We start from the raw sequence: 23,277 nt of genomic DNA on the forward strand, positions 1-23,277 counted from the left end.
AAAACTCATGCTAAAAACTTCTCATCCAATTTGGAAGAGAAGGATATCTTCTCAATTTAATATAGGGTATTCTCAAGAGACTTAATGGTCAAATACTCTAACTTTTCTCCTCAGACTGGAAATATGTCAAGAATGTTTACTATTACCATTTTTATTCAACAATATACTGAGATCGTGTCTCATTCAATAAGGCAAGAAAAATAAATAAAAGGCATCCAGATTGAAAAAGATATGCAAAACTGTCTCTATTTGCAGACATTATGGGTGTATGTTGAAAACTCTAAGAAATCTACCAAAAAGTTACGAAAACTAGTAAGTTAAGCAAAGTTGCAGAATGCACGGTCAACATTAAAAAAACCAATTTCATTTCTATATGGTAGTAACACACAGTAGGAGAATGACATTAAATAAACAGTGCCATTTAAAAAATACTTAAGACTAAATTTAATAAAATATGTGCAAGACTTATGCAATAAAAACTATAAAATATTGTTAAGAGAAATTAAAGAGGACCTAACTGAGTTAATGGAGAATATATCAAGTTTATGGATTAGGAGACTCACTATTCTTAAATTATCAATTCTCTACAGAATATATGTAATTCCATTCAAAAGTCCAGCATTCTTTTTTGAAAGAAAATGACAAGCTGGTTATTATTATTAGGGACAGGGTCTCTCATTCTGTTATTCAGGCTGGAGTGCAATGGCACAATCATAGCTCACTGCAGCCTTAATCTCCTGGGCTCAAGTTATCCTCCTGCCTCAGCTTCCCTAGTAGCTGGGACTACAGGTGCATGCCACCACGCCCAGCTAATTGTTTTTATTTTTTGTAGAGATGGGGTCTCACTATGTTGTCCAGGCCGCTCTTGAACTCCTGGGCTCAAGTGTTGATAAGCAGATTATACAATTTATATAAAAATGTGAAAAATCTTAAATGGCCAAAATAATTTTTGAAAAAGAAGAGTAAAGTTGGAGAATTTGTATTATCTGATTTCAAGATTTACTATAGAATTATACAGTAAATAAGATGTGGTAGTTCTGTAAAGACAGACTTAGGGATTAAAGGAACAGGATTGAGTTCAGAAATAGAAACTATACATATATGACTAGGTGATTTTCAATGAAATTATCAAGGTATTTCAATAAGGGTAAAGAGACCATTTTTAACAAATGGTAAAGAAACAATGAAATATCCAACTGGAAAGCAAAAAACAAAAATTTGGACCTTAATCTAATTCCATAATCAAAAAAGTAGACTACTGACTTAAAAGTAGAAGTAAAAACTGTCAAACTTTTCCTTTTATGCGAAGATTTCTTAGAAACGACACAAAAATATGAATTATAGTAGCAAAAACTGATAAACTCCATCAAAATTTAAAATCACTCTTCCAAAGACACCAGCAAGAAGATGAAAAGGCAAGCCAAAGTCTGGGAGAAAATACGGTCCATTTATCTAACAAAGGACTTACATCTAGAACATGTAAAGAACACTTAAAATTGAACACTTACATTTCAATAGGAAGATAAAATTTTAGTGGGCAAATGATTTGAATAAACAACTCAAAATAAAATCTAGATATGGCTAATAAGCACATGAAAAGGTGCTCAACATCATGAGTCATCAGGAAAATATAAATTAAAATCTCAGAGATACCAGTACACACCTACTAGAATGGCTAAAATCAAAACCACTGACACTACCAAGTGTTGATGATGTACAGCAGAGGTCAGCAAACGACAGCCCACAGGTCAACTTCAGCTTGCTGCCCCTGCCTGGTTTTGTAAATCAACTTTTATTGAAACACAGTCACATTCATTTTTTCATGTACTGTCCATGGCTGCTTTTCTGCTACAATAGCAGAGATAAGTTCCAGCTTAGCTATAAAAAGAATAAACTTCTGATACTTACCACAAGTGGATAAATCTCAAAAACATTTTGCTGTACAAAAGAAGGCAGACACAAAAGACACAGATTCAATTTATATGAAATTCTAGAACAAGCAAATTTAATTTAAAGTAGCAGAAAACAGATTAGTGGTTGTTTGGAACCGGAGGTGAGGGGTGGGGAGATCTGTGTACAAGGGAACTTTCTCTGGGATGATAAAAACTTCTCGAACTTGTTTGTACTGGCAGTTACACTGAGTGTATAGTTTTGTCAAAACTCAAACTGTACACTTAAAGTGAGTGTATCTTTTTGTATCTTAATAAACATACCTCAATGAGGATAAATTAAAAAAAACTTTGGGTTTTGATGGGTTTCAGAATTCAGAATTTTTCAGATTTTTAGAAAAGTGGCACTGTACGTTAACTGTATGTTATATAACATCCCCAACTGGTTTTGCGGCAGCACCTCATATTTAAATACACAAATAAATCTTCAGCAAATATAAGTATTCAAACTAAATGAGTTAAGTCTAGAAACAGCCAAAGTCTGGTTTAGTGGGCAAATGAGTGTTTGAATAAAAGTATAGAAAAAAACTTGGAGTGCTCAGTTTTTTGATTTAGTCTTACAGATAAGGTGTTATGGGCCTATATGTATGTTTGTTATATGCTGTACGCCCCAAGAGTCTTGTGTGCCAGGCACTGCTGTTAGGTACCTGCAGGGTATACAAACACAGGTAACTCTGTCCTTGCCCTGTGGAGATCAGATGGATATGATGCAGCTACTACTCACCAGGTGTTCACAGGGTACAGGGGAGTCCGACATAGACAAGAAACAACATGAAAGACAGATGCTCTTAATGTGTCAGGAGACAAAGGGGATGCAGAGATTAATTCAGTCTTTCCCTGAGGACATCAGACTAGAAAGGCAGGCTTGGGTTTCATCATGATAGGTCACATATGCTGGACTGAGGCATTTGCATTTTCTCCCGTAAGCGACAGCACTTCAATATTTATTAAACTGGACTTACCAGTGATGCTCTCCGAGTCTCTGTGACTGCTATTCATGAGGTTTTCTTCACCTGTTGGTGATGTAAAAATTGCATTCTGGGATTGACTCATGCAGGATCCTTTCTTGCTTTGGTTGAGAAGGACAGCTTTGGTATGAATCAGAGTAAAGGAAATCCATCAAGCCATTCAATAATGAAATGGATTTGGTCACATGGATATTTTCTTTTAGACAGATTTTCTCTGATGAGTCAAAAGGCATCTGTAGCAATGAGCACTCTCATGTGATTATCATACTTTGGAGAGTCATGACCTAAAACAAAAATATATCAAGTGACTAGAACTCAGCATGCTCTTTAACAACAGGAATCTAATTAATTGAAATATCTGTCATGAAAAATGTTTTTCTAATGATACATACAACATGGATAAATCTCATAATTATGCTGGAAGAAAGTCAGACAAAAAAAGAGTACACAGTTTATGACTTCATTTATATAAAATTCTAGAAAATGTTCCACTTATCTATAGTGACAGAAAGTAGATCAGTGGTCGCCTGCAGTTAAGGGAGGAATTACTAAGGGGCAGGAGAAAAGTTTTTGGAATGATGAATATGTTCATTATTTTGACTGTGGTGATGGTTTTACAAATGCATATCAAAAGTGGTTAAATTGTACACTTGAAATGTGTAATTTGATGCATGTTAATTATATTTAAACAAAGCTGTGTACTTTTAACTGTTTAAAGTAATACACTAATAACGTATTGTAGAGTCTATAACATAAGTAGAAGTAGAATGTTTCGCAGTAGCATGAAGGCCAGGAGTGGGGAAATGGGCATACACTGGTGTAAGGCTTTTGTATTACACAGGAAATAGTAACATATGGCTTGAAGATAGACTGTGATAAGTTAAAGAAGTATACTATAAACCTGAAACCAACCAATTAAAAAACTCAAGAATTACAGATAATAAACCAATGAAGAAGATGAAATGAAATAATACAAAACAGGGTTTTTTAATCTTGGAAAATTAACATTTTGGGCCAGTTATTGCTTTGTCATGTGCATTTGTAGGATCTTTTACCCACTAAGTGCCAGATCCTCTCCAGTTTTATCCAAAATGTCTCCAGACATTGCCAGATGCCCCCAGCGGGCTGGGATGAGGGGGTGCAAAAATCATCCCTGGTTGAGAACCACTGATACAACAGATGCTCAACTTCACTCATAATTAAAACAAAAATATAAACAAAAAAAAGTTCACCACTAGATTAGCAAACATCAAGTTTTATTATATTCTTTGCTGGAGATAGTGTAGAGAAAGAAGCACTCTTAAACCCTGTTGATAAAAGTGCAAATTGGGGCTGGGCATGGTGACTCACACCTGTAATCTCAGCACCTTGGGAGGCTGAGGCAGGCGATCACTTGAGGTCAGGGGTTCCAGACCAACCTGACCAACATGGTGAAACCCCGTCTCTACTACAAATGCAAAAATTAGTTGGGTGTGGTGGCATGTGCCTGTAATCCCAGCTACTTGGGAGGCTGAAGCGGGAGAATCGCTTGAGCCTGGGAGGCAGAGGTTGCAGTGAGCCAAGATTGCGCCACTGCACTCCAGCCTGGGTGACAGAGCAAGACTCTGTCTCAAAAAAAAAAAAAAAAAAGTACAAAGGGTACAAGCTTTCAGAAGGCTATTTGGCAATGTCTACCAAACTTTTAAATGCACACATGCTGTAACTTAGCAGCTCTACCACCAGGAATTTACACAATGGATATACTCACTAAGTGTGCCAAGATGTAGGGATACAGATGCCCATACAGTATTGGTTTGGGGGGAAAAAAAAGCACACACCACACAACTGGAACTAAACGTCTATAAATAAATAGTTTAATAACAGTGGAACATACAAAGGAATGTAATGTACTAAATATATGTGCATACTTAGAAAAATCAGGAACTGTCATTAGTAAAACTGTTCAATTCTACTTATTTGGTTTATATCAAGACAGTCTCTGCTTGGCAACTTGTGGCTTCCATGTATAGTTAATCCATTCTCATGTCTACTCTTCACAGGCATCATAAATATTCAATGTTTTACAAGAGAGTTACCCTCAAGAAGTAGAAAGGAACAAAGTAAATAAAGGAGACTGAAAATGGTTACTGTGGCAGAAGAATAGAGAAGCGCTTTGGGCAAATCCTAGGGAGGAGAGTTTCAGAGATAGAATGTGAACAGAATTAAACATTATACAAAAGTCAAAAGGAAAATTCGGTTTATTAAAAAAGGGGTAAGGGACCATAAAATCAATGACAACTTTCCAGAAACCAGTTCAGCCAAGAGACTGGATCCGAAGACAGGCTGCAAGGTGTCGGGAAGTGAGATGGTAAGAGTGGCGTTCAGTGAGTACAGACCAGGATTTCCCAACACCTAGACTTTCAGATCCCCATAGATTAGTAAAATTTCAAACATTTCTGTGGTTATTGGCATGGGTTTTCCATTTCTTACCAATTTCTATTACTTTGTAAATGATAAAATATTTTACTAAAAAAAAAAAAAAAAAGAGATATAATAAATAGCAGTCCTTCCCAAAAGAGGAGTTTATAATTTTATGTTGGAATAACAATAGCAACACCACCACCACCACCACACACACACACACACACACACACATATATATGAGACAGAGTCTTGTTCTGTCACCCAGGCTGGTGTGCAGTGGTGCAATCATAGCTCACTATAGCCTTGAACTCCTGGCCTAAGTGATTCTCCTTCCTGCTTCAACTCGCAAAGCACTGAGATTACAGGCATGAGCCACTAAACCCAGCCCTGATTTTTCTATATTTGAACTTAGAAAATTTTAATAAATACTTTAAGATTCTGGTACTGATACATGCTGAATAAATGTGAGTGAACCCTAAAAACATGCTAAGTAGAAGAAGCCAGCCACATGATTCCATTTATATAAAATATCCAAAACAGGCAAATCCACAGTGAAAAAGCCAATTAGTAGTTATCAGGAACTAGGGAGAGGGGAGGATAGGGAGTGACTGCTTAATGCATATAGGGATTCCTTTTATGATGATGAAAATTTGATCAATTACAGCTGGTTCGATGGCAGTGGATGATCAGAACTTATTAACATTAGTGTCATTAAAGTTGGTAGATAGTCCCTCACTGCTAAATTTGGCTTAAAAATAATTTTTTTTAAATTTGATGAATTAGTGGTGATGGTGGCACAACATTGTAAATATACTATAATAAATTTCAGTGAATTATATACTTTAAGGTGGTTAAAATGGCAAATTTTACATGCCTTTTACTGTAACTAAGTACTGCACTATATAACACAAAGTATATAGTACACAATTTAAAAAGTGATAGGGAAATGCTTAGATCAATAATCATGTATTCCAAGTGTATTTTAAATAAAATCAGTCTTGGTAAAAAAAAAAAAAAGATTATATTTCATATACATAACTATTTTCTTGAAATGTTTGCCAGTATAGTAATCTGTGTTAGCCAGTGCAACATGAAGTAAAGCTCTAATATATTAATTTGCATACTTTAATTTTAATTCCAGTTGTCAAAAATTCATTTTTCATATTCCAGGAAAAGTCCATTGTATACAACTGAATTCTTTTCCACATATCGTATCATCCAGAATTGTCATCCCTAAACCAGTCACTATAAATGAAATGGAATTCTAACAAATCAAACCAATAAAGAGTCACACCTTGAACCTGGAAGGAAGAAGAAAGCAATCTTCCCTGAAGTACACAATTGCTTGCTACCTGAGCAAAATCAGAACTAGGGCCTCTGCCAACCAAGGGGGGAAATGATCATTTTTGGGTAGAGAACCAAATATCACTTGCTATGTAAGTCTTTATGTCACATATAATTTTTATCAAGGTCTTTTAAATTCTAATACTCCAAAGACCTAGATTTATAGTTTAGGAATCTAGTGATACATTTTAAAAAAACAGAATGGCAACGGAAATCTAAGAATAAATGTGCTAGTGTATAATAGGCTATCTAGTGAATGATCAGCAAATCATGCACTAGTTTATAACTGTGCACTAGTGTATAACAGGCTATCTAGTGCATGGTCAGCAAATTTGGCCCACAGTCAAATTTGGCTTGCCACCTGTTTTTGTATAACCTGTGAGTTAAGAATGACTTTTATACTTTCAAATGGCTGGAAGGCAAAGAATAATATTATGTGACATGTGACAATTATGAAATTCAATTTCCATTGTCACAAAGGAAGTTTTATTGGAATACAGCCACATTAATTTAAGTATTGTCAATGGGTTGCTTTCAGGCTACAACAGTAGAGCTTAGTAATTTTAAGGACTTCATAGTCCACAGAATCTAGAATACTATGTGTCTCTTTACAGAAAAAGTTGACCAACACCTGTTCTACAGTAGAAAAATAGTTCAGTCATAAAATAACCATCTACTTAAATCAAAGATTTCCTAGATTAACTTCTTAAACAGGGTTTCCTTCCACATTTACATACTTGTAATTAGATCACTATTTCCACAGAATTTAGGTAAACAAAACAACAGACTTCTACTTTCTACATCCATAAATGCATTTAAATGCTATTTTCAATTTCTAAGAAAGCTTTTTTTTTTTTTGAGATGGAGTTTCACCCTTGCTGCCCAGGCTGGAGTGCAATGGTGCAATCTTGGCTCACTGCAACCCCTGCCCCCAGGTTCAAGCGATTCTCCTGCCTCAGCCTCCCAAGTAGCTCAGATTACAGCGCCTGCCACTATGCCTGGCTAATTTTTGTATTTTTAGTAGAGATGGGGTTTAACCATGTTGGCCGAGTTGGTCTCGAACTCCTGACCTCAGGTGATCCACCCGCCACGGCCTCCCAAAGTGCTGGGATTACAGGCATGAGCCACCGTGCCCCACTCCAGAAAGCATTTTTTTTTTTAAAGTCATAAGTTATATATTTGTTTGTGAAGAGAGAGAGAGACTGAAAAGGAATAGGATAAAAGCAAAGTATCTCTCATACTGGTCCACACTAATTCTCAGAGCTGTGGTTCTTTTAATCATATTTGAATCAAAGACCACTGTGAAAAATCTAATGATAATTTTGAGAACTTATGCCCACCACTCTGTTATGCACTAGCTGATCTGAATATACATTTACATTACCATTTATTTTTAGTTTCTATTTTTGTATTTATATATCTCACACAGGAACACAAAAATTATGTATGTTTCACCTATGGACTCTAGATATTTGTTCTATAGCAGGGGTCCCCAAATCCTGCGCCATAGAACTGTATCCATCTGTGGCCTGTCAGGGACCAGGCTGCACAGCAGGAGGTGGGTGAGTGAAGCTTCATCTGCATTTACAGCCGCGCCCCATCACTCGCATTACTGCCTGAGCTCTGCCTCCTGCCAGATCAGAGGCATTAGATTCTCATAGGAGCTCGAAACTTATTGTGAACCGCGCATGGGAGGGATCTAGGTTGCCCACTCCTTATGAGAATCTAATGCCTCATGATCTGTCACTGTCTCCCATCACCCTCCCAAGGGACTGTCTAGTTGCTGGAAAATAAGCTTTGGGCTCCTGCCGATTCCACATTATGGTGAGTTGTATAATTATTTCATTACATATTACAGTGTAATGATAATAGCAATAAAGTGCATAGTAAATGTAATGTGCTTGAATCATCCCCAAATCACCCTCCCCATCTCCACTGGTCCGTGGAAAAATTGTCTTCCACGAAACCAGTCTTTGGTGGCAGAAAAGTTGGGGACCTCTGTTCTAGAAAACTGCTTTGCAAATTAACTTTGGAGGTTTTGTTAATGGTTTAGTCTTAATTCTTGCATAGCAGAATAGAGAAAACCAAGTTGAACTAAGAACTAAGTCCATCTAAAGAGTTACGCAGGAAAAATGCTGACTTCCAGGGTAATTCAGGAACCTGTCCAGCCTGCAGACTGTGCACTAGGTCAAGGGTGATCTGGCAATGGTATGCTCTTCCTGGGGACTTTTTAGATCTAAAATAAGCCCTTTGAACATGCCCTGTCTAAATCTGAGCTCCTCAGAAAGATCAGCTTGGAGTAGCAGTACTGAACATAGTACCGTGGATGTGGCCTGACATTAGACAAGTCTGAATTTTAACCTTATTTACTGCTTTCTGACCTTGGGCCCATTATTTAACATTTCTGAGTCTCATTCCTCGTTTTCAAGGTGGGGATATTAATAACCACTCTTTATAAGAAGGGTCAGACATGAGAATTAAATAAAAATGACAAATTCCTAGTTTGGTACCCAACATACAGTAGACACTCAAATGCGCACTCCTGTTAGTTTCCCCCTAGCTATCAGCCCTGAAAAAAAGATGATGTCTTCTGTCTAATATTACTTTTTATTATTATTATACTTTAAGTTCTAGGGTACATGTGCACGATGTGTAGCCTTGTTACATATGTATACATGAGCCATGTTGGTGTGTTGCACCCATTAACACGTCATTTACATTAAGCATTTCTTCTAATGTTATCCCTCTCCCCTCCCCCACCCGACGACAGGTCCCAGTGTGTGATGTTCCCCACCCTGTATCCAAGTGTTCTCATTGTTCAATTCCCAACTATGAGTGAGAACATGCGGTGTTTGGTTTTCTGTCCTTGTGATAGTTTGCTCAGAATGATGGTTTCCAGCTTCATCGTGTCCCCACAAAGGACATGAACTCATCCTTTTTTAGGGCTGCATAGTATTCCATAGTGCATATGTGCCATATTTTCTTAATCCAGTCTATCATTGATGGACATTTGGGTTGGTTCCAAGTCTTTGCTATGGTGAATAGTGCCACAATAAACATACGTGTGCATGTGTCTTTATAGCAGCATGATATATAATCCTTTGGATTTACACCCAGTAATGGGATGGCTGGGTCAAATGGTATTTCTAGTTCTAGATCCTTGAGGAATCACCACACTGTCTTCCACAATGGTTGAACTAGTTTACAGTCCCACCAACAGTGTAAAAGTGTTCCTATTTCTCCATATCCTCTCCAGCATCTGTTGTTTCCTGACTTTTTAATGATCGCCATTCTAACTGGTGTGAGATAGTATCTCATTGTGGTTTGCATTTCTCTGATGGCCAGTGATGATGAGCAGTTTTTCACATGTCTGTTGGCTGCATAAGTGTCTTCTTTTGAGAAGTGTCTGTTCATATCCTTTGCCCACTTTTTGATGGGGTTGTTTGATTTCTTCTTGTAAATTTGTTTAAGTTCTTTGTGGATTCTGGATATTAGCCCTTTGTCAGATGAGTAGATTGCAAAAATTTTCTCCCATTTTGTAGGTTGCCTGTTCACTCTGATGGTAGTTTTTTTTTGCTGTGCAGAAGCTCTTTAGTTTAATTAGGTCCCATTTGTCTATTTTGGCTTTTGTTGCCATTGCTTTTGGTGTTTTAGTCATGAGGTCCTTGCCCATGCCTATGTCCTGAATGGAATTGCCTAGGTTTTTTTCTAGGGGTTTTACGGTTTTAGGTCTAACATTTAAGTCTTTAATCCATCTTGAATTAATTTTTGTATAAGATGTAAGGAAGGCATCCAACTTCAGCTTTCTACATATGGCTAGCCAGTTTTCCCAGAACCATTTATTAAATAGGGAATCCTTTGCCCATTATTTGTTTTTGTCAGGTTTGTCAAAGATCAGATGGTTGTAGATGTGTGGTATTATTTCTGAGGGCTCTGTTCTGTTCCATTGGTCTATATCTCTGTTTTGGTACCAGTACCATGCTGTTTTGGTTACTGTAGCCTTATAGTATAGTTCGAAGTCAGGTAGCGTGATGCCTCCAGCTTTGTTCTTTTGGCTTAGGATTGTCTTGGCAATGCGGGCTCTTTTTTGGTTCCATATGAACTTTAAAGTAGTTTTTTCCAATTCTGTGAAGAAAGTCATTGGTAGCTTGATGGGGATGGCACTGAATCTATAAATTACCTTGGGCAGTATGTCCATTTTCACAATATTGATTCTTCCTATCCATGAGCATGGAATGTTCTTCCATTTGTGTCCTCTTTTATTTCATTGAGTAGTGATTTGCAGTTCTCCTTGAAGAGGTCCTTCACATCCCTTGTAAGTTGGATTCCTAGGTATTTTGTTCTCTTTGAAGCAATTGTGAATGACAGTTCACTAATGATTTGGCTCTCTGTTATTGGTGTATAGGAATGCTTGTGATTTTTGCACATTGATTTTGTATCCTGAGACTTTGCTGAAGTTGTTTATCAGCTTAAGATTTTGAACTGAGACAATGGGGTTTTCTAAATATGCAATCATGTCATCTGCAAACAGGGACAGTTTGACTTCCTCTTTTCCTAATTGAATACCCTTTATTTATTTCTCCTGTCTATTGCCCTGGCCAGAACTTCCAACACTATGTTGAATAGGAGTGGTGAGAGAGGACATCCCTGTCTTTGTGCCAGTTTTCAAAGGGCATCCAGTTTTTGCCCATTCAGTATGATATTGCCTGTGGGTTTGTCATAAATAGCTCTTAATATTTTGAGATACGTCCCATCAATACGTAGTTTATTGAGAGTGTTTAGCATGAAGGGCTGTTGAATTTTGTCAAAGGCCTTTTCTGCATCTATTGAGATAATCATGTGGCTTTTGTCTTTGGTTCTGTTTATATGATGGATTACGCTTATTGATTTGCATATATTGAACCAGCCTTGCATCCCGGGGATAAAGCCAACTTGATCATGGTGGATAAGCTTTTTGATGTGCTGCTGGATTCCGTTAGCCAGTATTTTTTTGAGGATTTTTGCGTCGATGTTCATCAGGGATATTGGTCTAAAATTCTCTTTTTTTGTTGTGTCTCTGCCAGACTTTGGTATCAGAATGATGCTGGCCTTGTAAAAAAGAGTTAGGGAAGATTCTCTCTTTTTCTATTGATTGGAATAGTTTCATAAGGAATGGTACCAGCTCCTCTTTGTACCTCTGGTAGAATCTGGCTCTGAATCCATCTGGTCCTGGACTTTTTTTGGTTGGTAGGCTATTAATTATTGCCTCAATTTCAGAGCCTGTTATTGGTCTATTCAGGGATTCAACGTCTTCCTGGTTTAGTCTTGGCAGGGTGTATGCGTCCAGGAATTTATCCATTTTTTCTGGATTTTCTGGTTTATTTGCATAGAGGTGTTTATAGTATTCTCTGATGGTAGTTTGTATTTCTGTGGGATCGGTGGTGATATCCCCTTTATCATTTTTTATTGTATCTATTTGATTCTTCTCTCTTTTCTTCTTTATCAGTCTTGCTAGCAATCTATTTTGTTGATCTTTTCAAAAAACTAGGTCCTGGATTCATTGATTTTTTGAAGGGTTTTTTGTGTCTCTATCTCCTTCAGTTCTGCTCTGATCTTAGTTATTTCTTGCCTTCTGCTAGCTTTTGAATGTGTTTGCTCTTGCTTCTCTAGTTCTTTTAATTGTGATGTTAGGGTGTTAATTTTAGATCTTTCCTGCTTTCTCTTGTGGGCATTTAGTGCCATAAATTTCCCTCTACACACTGCTTTAAATGTGTCCCAGAGATTCTGGTATGTTGTGTCTTTGTTCTCATTGGTTTCAAAGAACATCTTTATTTCCGCCTTCATTTTCTTATTTACCCAGTAGTCATTCAGGAGCAGGTTGTTCAGTTTCCATGTAGTTGTGTGGTTCTGAGTGACTTTCTTAAGCCTGAGTTCTAATTTGATTGCACTGTGGTCTGAGAGACAGTTTGTTAATTTCCGTTTTTTTGTTTGTTTGAGACGGAGTCTCGCTTTGTCGCCCAGGCTGGAGTGCAGTGGTGCGATCTCCAAACACCGCAAGCTCCGCCTCCTGGGTTCATGTCATTCTCCTGCCTCAGCCTCCCGAGTAGCTGGGACTACAGCTGCCCACGACCACACCTGGGTAATTTTTCTACTTTTAGTAGAGATGGGGTTTCACCATGTTAGCCAGGATGGTCTTGATCTCCTGACCTCGTGATCCATCCGCCTCAGCCTCCTAAAGTGCTGGGATTATGGGCGTGAGCCTCCACACCTGGCCTACTTTCTGTTTTTTTTTTACATTTGCTGAGGAGTGCTTTACTTCCAACTATGTGGTCAATTTTCGAGTAAGTGCGATGTGGTGCCCAGAAGAATGTATATTGTGTTGATTTGGGGTGGAGAGTTTTGTAGATGTCTATTAGGTCTGCTTGGTGCAGAGCTGAAATAAAGTCCTGGATATACTTGTTAACTTTCTGTCTCGTTGATCTGTCTATTGTTGACAGTGGGGTCTTAAAGTCTCCCATTATTATTGTGTGGGAGTCTAAGTCTCTTTGTAAGTCTCTAAGGACTTGCTTTATGAAGCTGGGTGCTCCTGTATTAGGTGCATATATACTTAGGATAGTTAGCTCTTCTTGTTGAATTGATCCCTTTACCATTATGTAATGGCCTTGTCTCTTTTTATCTTTGATGGTTTAAAGTCTGTTTTATCAGAGACTAGATTGCAACCCCTGCTTTTTGTTGTTTTCCATTTGCTTGGTAGATCTTCCTCCATCCCTTTATTTTGAGCCTATGTGTGTCTCTGCACATGAGATGGGTCTCCTGAATACAACAGACTGATAGGTCTTGACTCCTTATCCAATTTGCCAGTCTGTCTTTTAATTGGAGCATTTAGCCCGTTTACATTTAAGGTTAATATTGTTATGTGTGAATTTGATCCTTTCATTATGATGTTAGCTGGTTTCTTTGCTTGTTAGTTGGTACAGTTTCTTCCTACCATCAATGGTCTTTACAATTTGGCATGTTTTTGCAGTGGCTGGTACCAGTTGTTCCTTTCCATGTTTAGTGGTTCCTTCAGGGGTTCTTGTAGGGCAGGCCTGGTGGTGACAAAATCTCTCAGCATTTGCTTGTCTGTAAAGGATTTTATTTCTCCTTCACTTATGAAACTGCATTTGGCTGGATATGAAATGCTGGGTTTAAAATTATTTTTCTTAAGAATGTTGAATATTGGCCCCCAGTCTCTTCTGGCTTATAGACTTTCTGCTGAGAAATCCGCTTTTAGTCTGTTGGGCTTCCCTTTGTGGGTAACCCGACCTTTCTCTCTGGCTGCCCTTAACATTTTTTCCTTCATTTCAACTTTGGTGAATCTGACAATTATGTGTCTTGGAGTTGCTCTTCTTGAGGAGTATCTTTGTGGCGTTCTCTGTATTTCCTGGATTTGAATGCTGGCCTGCCTTGCTAGGTTGGGGAAGTTCTCCTGGATAATATCCTGAAGAGTGTTTTCCAACTTGGTTCCATTCTCCGCGTCACTTTCAGGTACACCAATGAGACGTAGATTTGGTCTTTTCACATAGTCCCATATTTTCTGGAGGCTTTGTTCATTTCTTTTTACTGTTTTTTCTCTAAACTTCTCTTCTTGCTTAATTTCATTCATTTGATCTTCAATCAGTGATACCCTTTCTTCCACTTGATTGAATTGGCTACCGAAGCTTGTGCATGCGTCACATAGTTCTCATGCCATGGTTTTCAGCTCCATCAGGTCATTTAAAGTTTTCTCTATGCTGTTTATTCTTGTTAGCCATTTGTCTAATCTTTTTTCAAAGTTTTTAGCTTCTTTTCAATGGTTCAAACATCTTCCTTTAGCTCGGAGACATTTGTTATTACTGATCTTCTGAGGCCTACTTCTGTCAACTTGTCAGTCATTCTCCGTCCAGCTTTGTTCTTTTGCTGGTGAGGAGCTGCGTTCCTTTGGAGGAGAAGAGGTGCTCTGATTTTTGGAATTTTCCGCTTTTCTGCTCTGGTTTCTCCCCATCTTTGTGGTTTTATCTACCTTTGGTCTTTGATGATGGTTAACTAGAGATGGGGTTTTTGGTGTGGATGACCTCTATGTTTGTTAGTTTTCCTTCTAACAGTCAGGACCCTCAGCTGCAGGTCTGTTGGAGCTTGCTGGAGGTCCACTCCAGACCCTGTTTGCCTGGGTATCACCAGCAAAAGCTGCAGAACAGCAAATATTGCAGAACAGCAAACGTTGCTGCCTGATCCTTCTTCTGGAAACTTCGTCTCAGAGGGGCACCTGGCTGTATGAGGTGTCAGTCAGCCCCTACTGGGAGGTGTCTCCCAGTTAGGCTACTCAGGGGTCAGGGACCCACTTGAGGAGGCAGTCTGTCTGTTCTCAGGTCTCAAAGTCCGTGCTGGGAGAACCACTATTCTCTTCAAAGCTGTCGGACAGGGACGTTTAAGTCTGCAGAAGTTTCTGCTGCCTTTTGTTCAGCTATGCCCTGCCCCTAGAGGTGGAGTCTGCAGAGGCAGGCAGGCCTCCTTGAGCTGCAGTGGGATCCACCCAGTTTGAGCTTCTAGGCTGCTTTGCTTACCTACTCAAGCCTCAGCAATGGCGGACGCCCCTCCCCAAGCCTTGCTGCCACCTTGCAGTTCGATCTTGGACTGCTGTGGTAGCAGTGAGCAAGGCTCCGTGGGCGTGGGACCCTCTGAGCCAGGCGCGGGATATAATGTCCTGGTGTGCCCTTTGCTAAGAGTGTTGGAAAAGAGCAGTATTAGGGTGGGAGTTTCCCAATTTTCCAGGTACCGTCTGTCACAGCTTCCCTTGGCTAGGAAAGGGAATTCCTCAACCCCTTGCACTTCCCAGGTGAGGTGATGCCCCGCCCTGCTTTGGTTCACCCTCCGTGGGCTGCACCCACTGTCCAAGAAGTCTTAGTGAGATGAACCTGGTACCTCAGTTGGAAATGCAGAAATCACCTCTCTTCTGCATCGCTCATGCTGGGAGCTATAGACTGGAGCTGTTCCTATTTGGCCATCTTGGAACCCCTCCCTGTCTAATATTTCTTAAATTTCTGGCTCAACAGCCAACTGTGTATTCAGAATGACTACCACGTTTGAGTATGGAGTAGATGCAGACTGAAGATTATCTCTGAGTAATCTTCACATAGAAGAACTTAAAGTCTAAGAAACTATGCTCCTGCTAATAAAGTTTCAAGTGCCATAAAGCTGGGATTATCAAGAGTGATGATTACTAAAGCTCATTCCTTCATGGGTCTGAGGAAGGTTTGCTAGTAACAAAAAAGTCTTAACTATACCTAGCATCTTTCTCCATAGCAGTGTGGCTACACATTTCCTGTTGGTGCTACAACAAATTACCACAAACTTAGTGGCTTAAAACAACATCAATTTATGATCTTACAGTACTGGAGGTCAAGAAAAATGAAAAGGTTTCAATGGACCAAAACCAAGGTGTTAGAAAGTTTATGACCCCTCCCTCTGGAGGCTCTAGGGAAAAATCATTCCCTTGCCTTTTCTAGCTTTTAGAGTTGCATTACTTGGCTCAGGGTCTCTTCTACGATCTTCTATGCCAGCAGCATAGCATCTTCAAGTCTCTCTCTGCTTCTGCTATCACACTGTCTTCTTCTGCTGTTAAGTCTCCTTTGCCTCAGTCCTATAAGGACACCTGTGATGACATTTAAGGTCAAATTGGATAATCCAGCATAATCTTCCATCTCAAGATCCTTAATGTAGCCATGTCTGCAAAGTCCTTTTGGTATACAAGGTAATATTCACAGGATCCAGGGGATCAAGATCTGGATATCTTTGAGGGCCAGTATTAAGCCTACCTCAGTGGTTAAGAATGTGGACTCTGGAACTAGAGTGCCTAAATTTGAACTCCAGTACCATCACTTACTGGTTGGGTAATCTTGGACAAATTACTTGACCTCATTTTTTCATCTGTTAAGTGGGCCTAATAACAGGATCTACTTTATGGGGATTAAGTGAATTATGAGAGGATAATAGTAGCAGTTACCTCAGAGGGTTATTGAGAAATAACACGAGTTAATATACATAAAGGTCTTAGAATAACGTCTTAGAATATAGTAAATGCTATGCAAGTACTGGTTGTTATTAATATTTCTATCACCAAAGTACGATTTTATAATAATTATTATTATTGTTATTGCACCTTACACAATGTTGGGCACAATCTAAGGCCTACTCTCAATTGCTTGATAGCATCTTCTTTCAACCTAAGAAAGAATTTACTTCCTGCTTTCTGATGAGTGACGTTAGCTTAGTGTGATTAATCATTCTCTCCCTGTCTCTCGGATGCATGAATAAACCAAAAGCTTATACAGAGTCCTACATGCAGTAGAAACTAAACTTTGGCAAACACAAATGATGCATTTTCAGTGCCTTTCCTAATCTGTGCACACGTATTCTGTGCACTTTTTTCAGGGCCATCTACTTTCTTTGCCGGATCTTTATTCAGTCTTTTTAGGAACAACTTCACTGCTTTTCTTTATAAAACAACCAATCAGGCATGTATTATTTAACAAGAAGCCAGCCTTTGTAATCCATGCACATTAAGAAGAAAATAAAGCAAAATAACCAAGTAACTTAAGAAGCATGAGACTTAAAAAGAACAACCAAAACATGTCATTGACATAAATATTGCTGGCAGGACACAACATGGCTAATGACTTAGAGAGTTTAGGCCAGCCATGGAACTAATTGGTCAACAGTGAATGCCTAAATATAGGCCTTGTGCCTAAAAAATATCTCACTACTTCCTTAAAATAGGATACTCTGGCCAAAACAACCTTATTGAGAAGGCTAAAACAACTCTGGGGAAGTTCACCTCTGCTGGGCGTACAGCCTGGGATTGCAAAAAATGCAATTATTTAGTGAAACAGTTACACTGGAAATATATTCAAAATTTTTATTTTATAAGCAATGATTTGGGGATTAATTAAAAAACACATGGGCTGCTGAAATGCATGCAGGAACAGTGCCAATCACCAATTCAGCAATAGTTCTCTTAGGCAGTGGCAACCTAATCCAGACAAAAGATAAGTTAATTTTAAAAATGGTAATTTACCATGTCCTTATATAAAATAATATATTTTTGACAGAGACTCACTAATTTTAATGTATCTGGCTACACTACAGATAAAGTTTACAAAAAAACCACAGTAATTTAAAAACCAGATATTAAACCACTTAAAGACTCTATCATGGCTTCAGTGCTAAGGGCTGAGAAAAAAAGGCGGGAGGAGCATCACCAGCAAAACCCAGCCTGGATGGTGAGCAGCAGACCTCAGGAAGGCAGAGGCCACATATCACTATCCAGCTGCACCGATGCCGCGGGAAAGCTACACTGGCTACATTCAGCACAGCCGTTCTATCAGCAATTGTAAAGTTCACCCTGAGGAAATAGGATTTGTGACCAGCAAATATTTTGTCCCTCTTTTTAACTGTCATTTGACTTAAAGATAAGTAGGGTGTTCAGAATATGAAATATATGGAGATCGCTCTACTTACACACAGGCTGAATTCCAAAAGGCTGTTAAATCCATTAGTTTAAACGTCCAAAACCATCTGTGAGATTTAGTTTTATGGGGTCAGTATTTCCTCCTAGTTGAATATTTTGGGCATTTAAAAAACTGCCCTGTTTGTTTATAATGAATATCTGCTGAGGCAGGCAACCTCTCCCTGACACAATCTTCACCAACAGAAGGGAGGTAACCTCTGGCAGCTAAGGAATCCCTATCAGAGCTTCACCTGCAGGTTAGAAAAGGCCTTGAACCCATGGTGCCAGCTGCAGTTTTTGATAAGTTTCCACAGCAGCACTTTAATTCACCACGCTTAAAGTTCTTGAAATCCTAACCTTCACCTTTGACTAAACAGGCACTCCACTTTAACTACAATCCTCCGCCAAAACCATTTCAGTCAGTCACATGTCTTCACCTCTGGCTGACTGTCAACTGCATGGGTACATCTTTTGTCACACATGGGACTGTCCTTCATAATCATTCTTATCTTCCAATGATATATCTAATCGGTGTAAGTTTCTCACTTTCAAATTTTTACACTATTTCTACTTTTGTGCCCATTAATCTATCACTAGCATTGCTTTCAGGGACAAAAATCGGATTTGTAATACAGAATACCTCAAAACAATGCACATATGAAACAAACATGCTATAAATAATAATAATGGCTGAGTTGAAAATATTCCTCTGTTGGTGATCAGCACAGCTAAATCCCTTGCTCTGGAGTATACTTTGTCCCTATCCATAAAGTTCTTAAGTTAAAAGTTTTAAGCAGAAGAGTTTCAAAGGATTTATGAGAAAGTTAATCTACCATGCAAAGACTTTCTGTCCTATAGATTTATACCCCAAAATCATAATATTTTTGGATTATAGAATAAAAGAACACCAAACTCTTAAAGAAATTGCATAAGCAACTGAATAAGCAATATCAACATGTTTTCAAACTATACTTCTGGACAGGAATTCTATCTTTTGCTTGATGTCGCACAGTGACATTATCAAAGGACATAGGAGATATATAAAAATGCTTAATACAGCATTGGCTAATATTTATACATCCCTAGTTTTATGCTTTGTCCCATCATCCATTTGTTTTCAAATTCACTGTTTCTATAAAAGGTCATGATTGGCTTAGAAATCTGAATAACAAAGCAAATTATTATTTGCCTGTCAAAAATAATTTAGCAATGGTCCTATGTAGTTTAGTCAAAGGAAATAAGATAGCTCAACAATACTAAAAGTAAACCTCAAACAGGTAGACTTCAGTCTCACATTTCATAAGGCATTCTTGATTTCTTTCTTTTTTTTTAAATTTGAGACAGGGTCTTACTCTGTTGCCCAGGTTGGAGTGCAGTGGCATGATCTCTGCTCACTGCAACACTCGCCTCCTGGGTTCAAGGGATCCTCCCACTTCAGCCTTCCAAGTAGCCTGGACTACAGGCACCTGCCACCATGCTCAGCTAATTTTTGTATGTCTTTGTAGAGATGGGGTTATACCATGTTGTCCAGGCTGATCTCGAAATCCTAAACTCAAGTGATCTGCCTGCCTTGGTCTCCCAAAATGCTGGGTTTACAGGCATGAGCTACCATGCCTGGCCTTAATTTATTTCTTTAAAAGAAACAGCAACTTGACATAAACTCTACCTGAAATTCTGTAGTCTCTTAAGTGAGCAATATCTTCTCTCTGCCATTTGGCATAAAAGCTACTCAATGCTATATAATAATATTCAAATCTAACATTGCAAAAGCCTTTTCAAGATAGGTTTTCTTATACCTTTTCAAGAATGGAGACTGAGTTTAGTAGGCATTATTCAAATATTTGAAAGTTAGATTAATGGAGAAAACAAGTGTTACTTAAAGGGTTATTACCAAATCATACCTAACAAAGTATACATTTTATTATCTTAACATCTGACAACAGTGCTTCTTACAGGAAAGAAATACCTTTTGTTTGGGAAAAGACTTGGAAAAGTCTCTTAAGGTAGAAGATAAGGTTTCATAGCATCAAAAAGAAGGCTAAAAACTGCTCTGCACAAGACAGGGAAATAACTATTTTTTCTTTCTCCTAAAAGGGAGAGGGAAGAGAGAGAGGTCTCATGGAGATGGCAGGAGCTCAGAGAGAAGATCAGGAATCTGCAGAAATCACAGGGAGGGTTTTGGCTTCCCCATATGAAACCTTCACATGCAACTGAAGGTTTACGGCAACTATTTCACTCTTGAAGGGTCTGGACACTCAGCTGACTCTTGGGTTGGACATATTAAAATATTACTTCACAAGGGCAGTTGCTGTCAATAATTTATATTCCAAGATATTAATAAAATATCATAGTTACTATATTTTTTATTTTTTTAACAGAAAATTATGTCTTTTTGACTAAAGTAATGATTGAAAAAGGAAAAAAAAAGTATAGGTCTTCAAAAATGAGTAATGCAGAGTAAATGGCATTACAGAGTTCATGGATTTCCTGTTCTCTTAACCAAAAATGGGGGAAAACATCTCAAGCAGAGGCATTTTATACAATAGAATCTGTGGGTACTAAAACATGTACTATACTTCTAGAACCAAATAAATCCTTCCTGAACAAGTCAGAAAGAATTTTCTTTCAATGATAACTGGCAAAATTCAGGCACTAGTTTCAATAAAAAGATACCATTGGTCGAAAACCTGAAAATACTTCACAGAAGATTAGAAACAGACTGAATAGATAACAATTGTGCTAACAGATTTAAGAATATTTCTGTATAATCTGCTCTTCAGAATTTATCCTCAAATAGCTAGGAAGACCCCTTGAAACAGCACTTTCACATAGCAATAAGGAAAACACAAATTTTAAAAACAGCAACAAGTCAAGAAGAGGTAGAAAATCTATGGCCTTATTTCTCTTTGTCCTCTCTAACAACAAAACACAAGTTTGCTTTTGGTGGCTTAAGATGATTCTAAATCCTTCAGTTATTTAAAAATTATAGTCCTTAATGCCTTCAGAAGCAGAAGTCCCCATATGATCAGTGTCAAAAGGAAAACTATAGGCAATATAGCTCTTCAAGTCAACGAAGTAATCAGTGGCACCAGGACATACAATCCTATATGACCAGAACAGAGGGTAACTTAAAATGGCGGTGAGTGATGGTCAGGATAGAGGAATATTATAAGCACATATAATTCTAGATTTATTCTAGAATTATCTGCATATTAAAGACATAACTATTTTAGTAATTAATTTTACTAGGCTGCAGACTTTCTAATTATAGTATGTTTAGACATAAGACTCATTGTTTTTCAAAACCAGTTGCCACAAACAACTCAAGGGCTTCGAAGATAAGGTTACTTTTTGAGGGAGTATTGACATGCAACAGATGCCTTTGGTTTGCCCATGAAATTCAGGGCAAATAAGAACAGGTAATTTTTTGAGATATGGCTACTGGCTATCTGCAACCCAGGAAGTTATTAGATTCAGAGCTTGAAGGCTACAGCAAATAGGAGGCTGTGAAAATTGGGGAACTCTCTTCCTCTACCTGCCTTTAACGGCTAGTATGCCCAGTTCTTCGGGATTCTCTCATGGGCCCTCTCTCTCTCCTTTCTCTCCTCTGGAATCTCATCTACTTCAAAGGCCTCAATTTCCAACTACACTTACTCTCCAAGTCTCTATCTTCAACCCAAATTGGCATTTTGTGACTTCATACTGGAAATCTCAGTATCAATTTATAATCATTACCATAAATTCACCACATTCTAAACTGAACTCATTTTCCCTTCTCCCATTAAATGTTTTTCTTTTTCTGCTTCACTAACTAGTTGATATCACCAATTCACCTGATCAGCAGAGCCAAAAATCTAAGCATTATCCTTCCTTTCCTCAATATCTGCTTTCTATATAGTCACCAGTTCTGTCAGTTTATTCTCCAAGCCTATTGCTATGGCCCTAGTTTAATCCTTCTCTGTCCCTGGCTACAGTTTCCTACCGTGTCCTTCAGTCTTAACCCTCTCTACTCTGAGCTAATGTGACTCTTAGAACGCTTACTGCTATTCTGCACACCCTCTCCAATCTCAGCATACCAGTCCTTATGCTTCAAATGTCCTCCACCTGTAAATACACAAACCTAGCAACTTGGTTTTTCATGCAGACTTTCTAATAAGGGAAAAATATACTAACTCTATGGGGACCAAAATATGTAGTCCACTTGGCAGTTGTACTGTATATTAAGACCACACATCCTGGCTTATTTATCATTCTTTAATGTGTTTTATTAGTGTATCATTTTCTCAGGGTCTTATCACCTGAGAAGAACTCAGTACAGTGAGAAAACTTCAGTTGTCAGACCTACACAATTGAAGAGGAGATACCACTGCCCTGTGAAACTTTTCCTGAGCAAAAGGAACCAGCTCTTTGACACTGAAAGCAAAAATCAAAACATTTTAGTGAAATTCATGACTTTACTGAACAATAAAACAAATGAAACTAGCACTCAGAAGGTTTCTAAGATGAGCCAATAATGGTAAATAATTTATGATAAAGACACAAGAGCCTTCTGTGTTTCAAATGAAATGCATATGATAAAGAAATATGTTCTCAATTCTGTTGCGAATCAATCTTTCCTAATAATAATAGTTAGCTAATAGTACTTACTAGGTGCCAGGCATCATGTTAAACGCTTTCTGTGTATGATCACCTCCTTTAATCCTCACAATTCCATGAGGTGAATGCTATTACTGTCATCATTTTACAGACAAGAAAATTAAGGTTTAGAGGTTAATTACTTGTTCATATCAAGAGCCAGGAATCGAACCCAACTATGTTTTTCCAAAGCTGGGGCCTCCACCCTCTGAGCTTTACTAGCAAGGGACTGCAGTGTGAGGATAGGGAGTGTGTGTGCAGTTTGCAGAAGTCTCAGATAATTCTACCACAATCCTATGTCTCTACTCCACTTTTTAAAAACACTTTTATTTAGTGGTTACTAAATAAAGAAGAAGAAGAAAAAAAACAAGTAATCTGCTCCCCTTAACCATTTGTTCTTGAGCGATTTATATTTGCTTTTAGAAATGACTTATCTGGTTCCAAAGTTGGGTGTATTTACAAGAAGGCAGAATAA

At 38.2% G+C, this 23,277-nt stretch overlaps 1 protein-coding gene across 4 annotated transcripts in view; it reads right to left on the bottom strand.

Annotated features, from left to right (window-relative positions):
* Positions 1-23,277, bottom strand: part of TRAK2 (trafficking kinesin protein 2) — an 88,927-nt gene that overhangs the window by 53,664 nt on the left and 11,986 nt on the right. For 3 of the 4 annotated variants that reach the window (XM_023218968.3, XM_023218969.3, XM_023218954.3), the window contains exon 2: positions 2,912-3,201. In XM_023218968.3, the coding sequence (XP_023074736.1) occupies positions 2,912-3,002 (91 nt within the window). In that variant the 5' untranslated portion in view covers positions 3,003-3,201. Of the gene's footprint in view, positions 1-2,911; positions 3,202-18,178; positions 18,342-23,277 lie in introns of those variants that run through there. The other variant, XM_023218963.3, reaches the window with a different exon arrangement.

The sequence above is a fragment of the Piliocolobus tephrosceles genome, chromosome 11 (genome assembly GCF_002776525.5).
Source record: "Piliocolobus tephrosceles isolate RC106 chromosome 11, ASM277652v3, whole genome shotgun sequence".
NCBI classification, from domain to species: Eukaryota; Metazoa; Chordata; class Mammalia; order Primates; family Cercopithecidae; genus Piliocolobus; species Piliocolobus tephrosceles.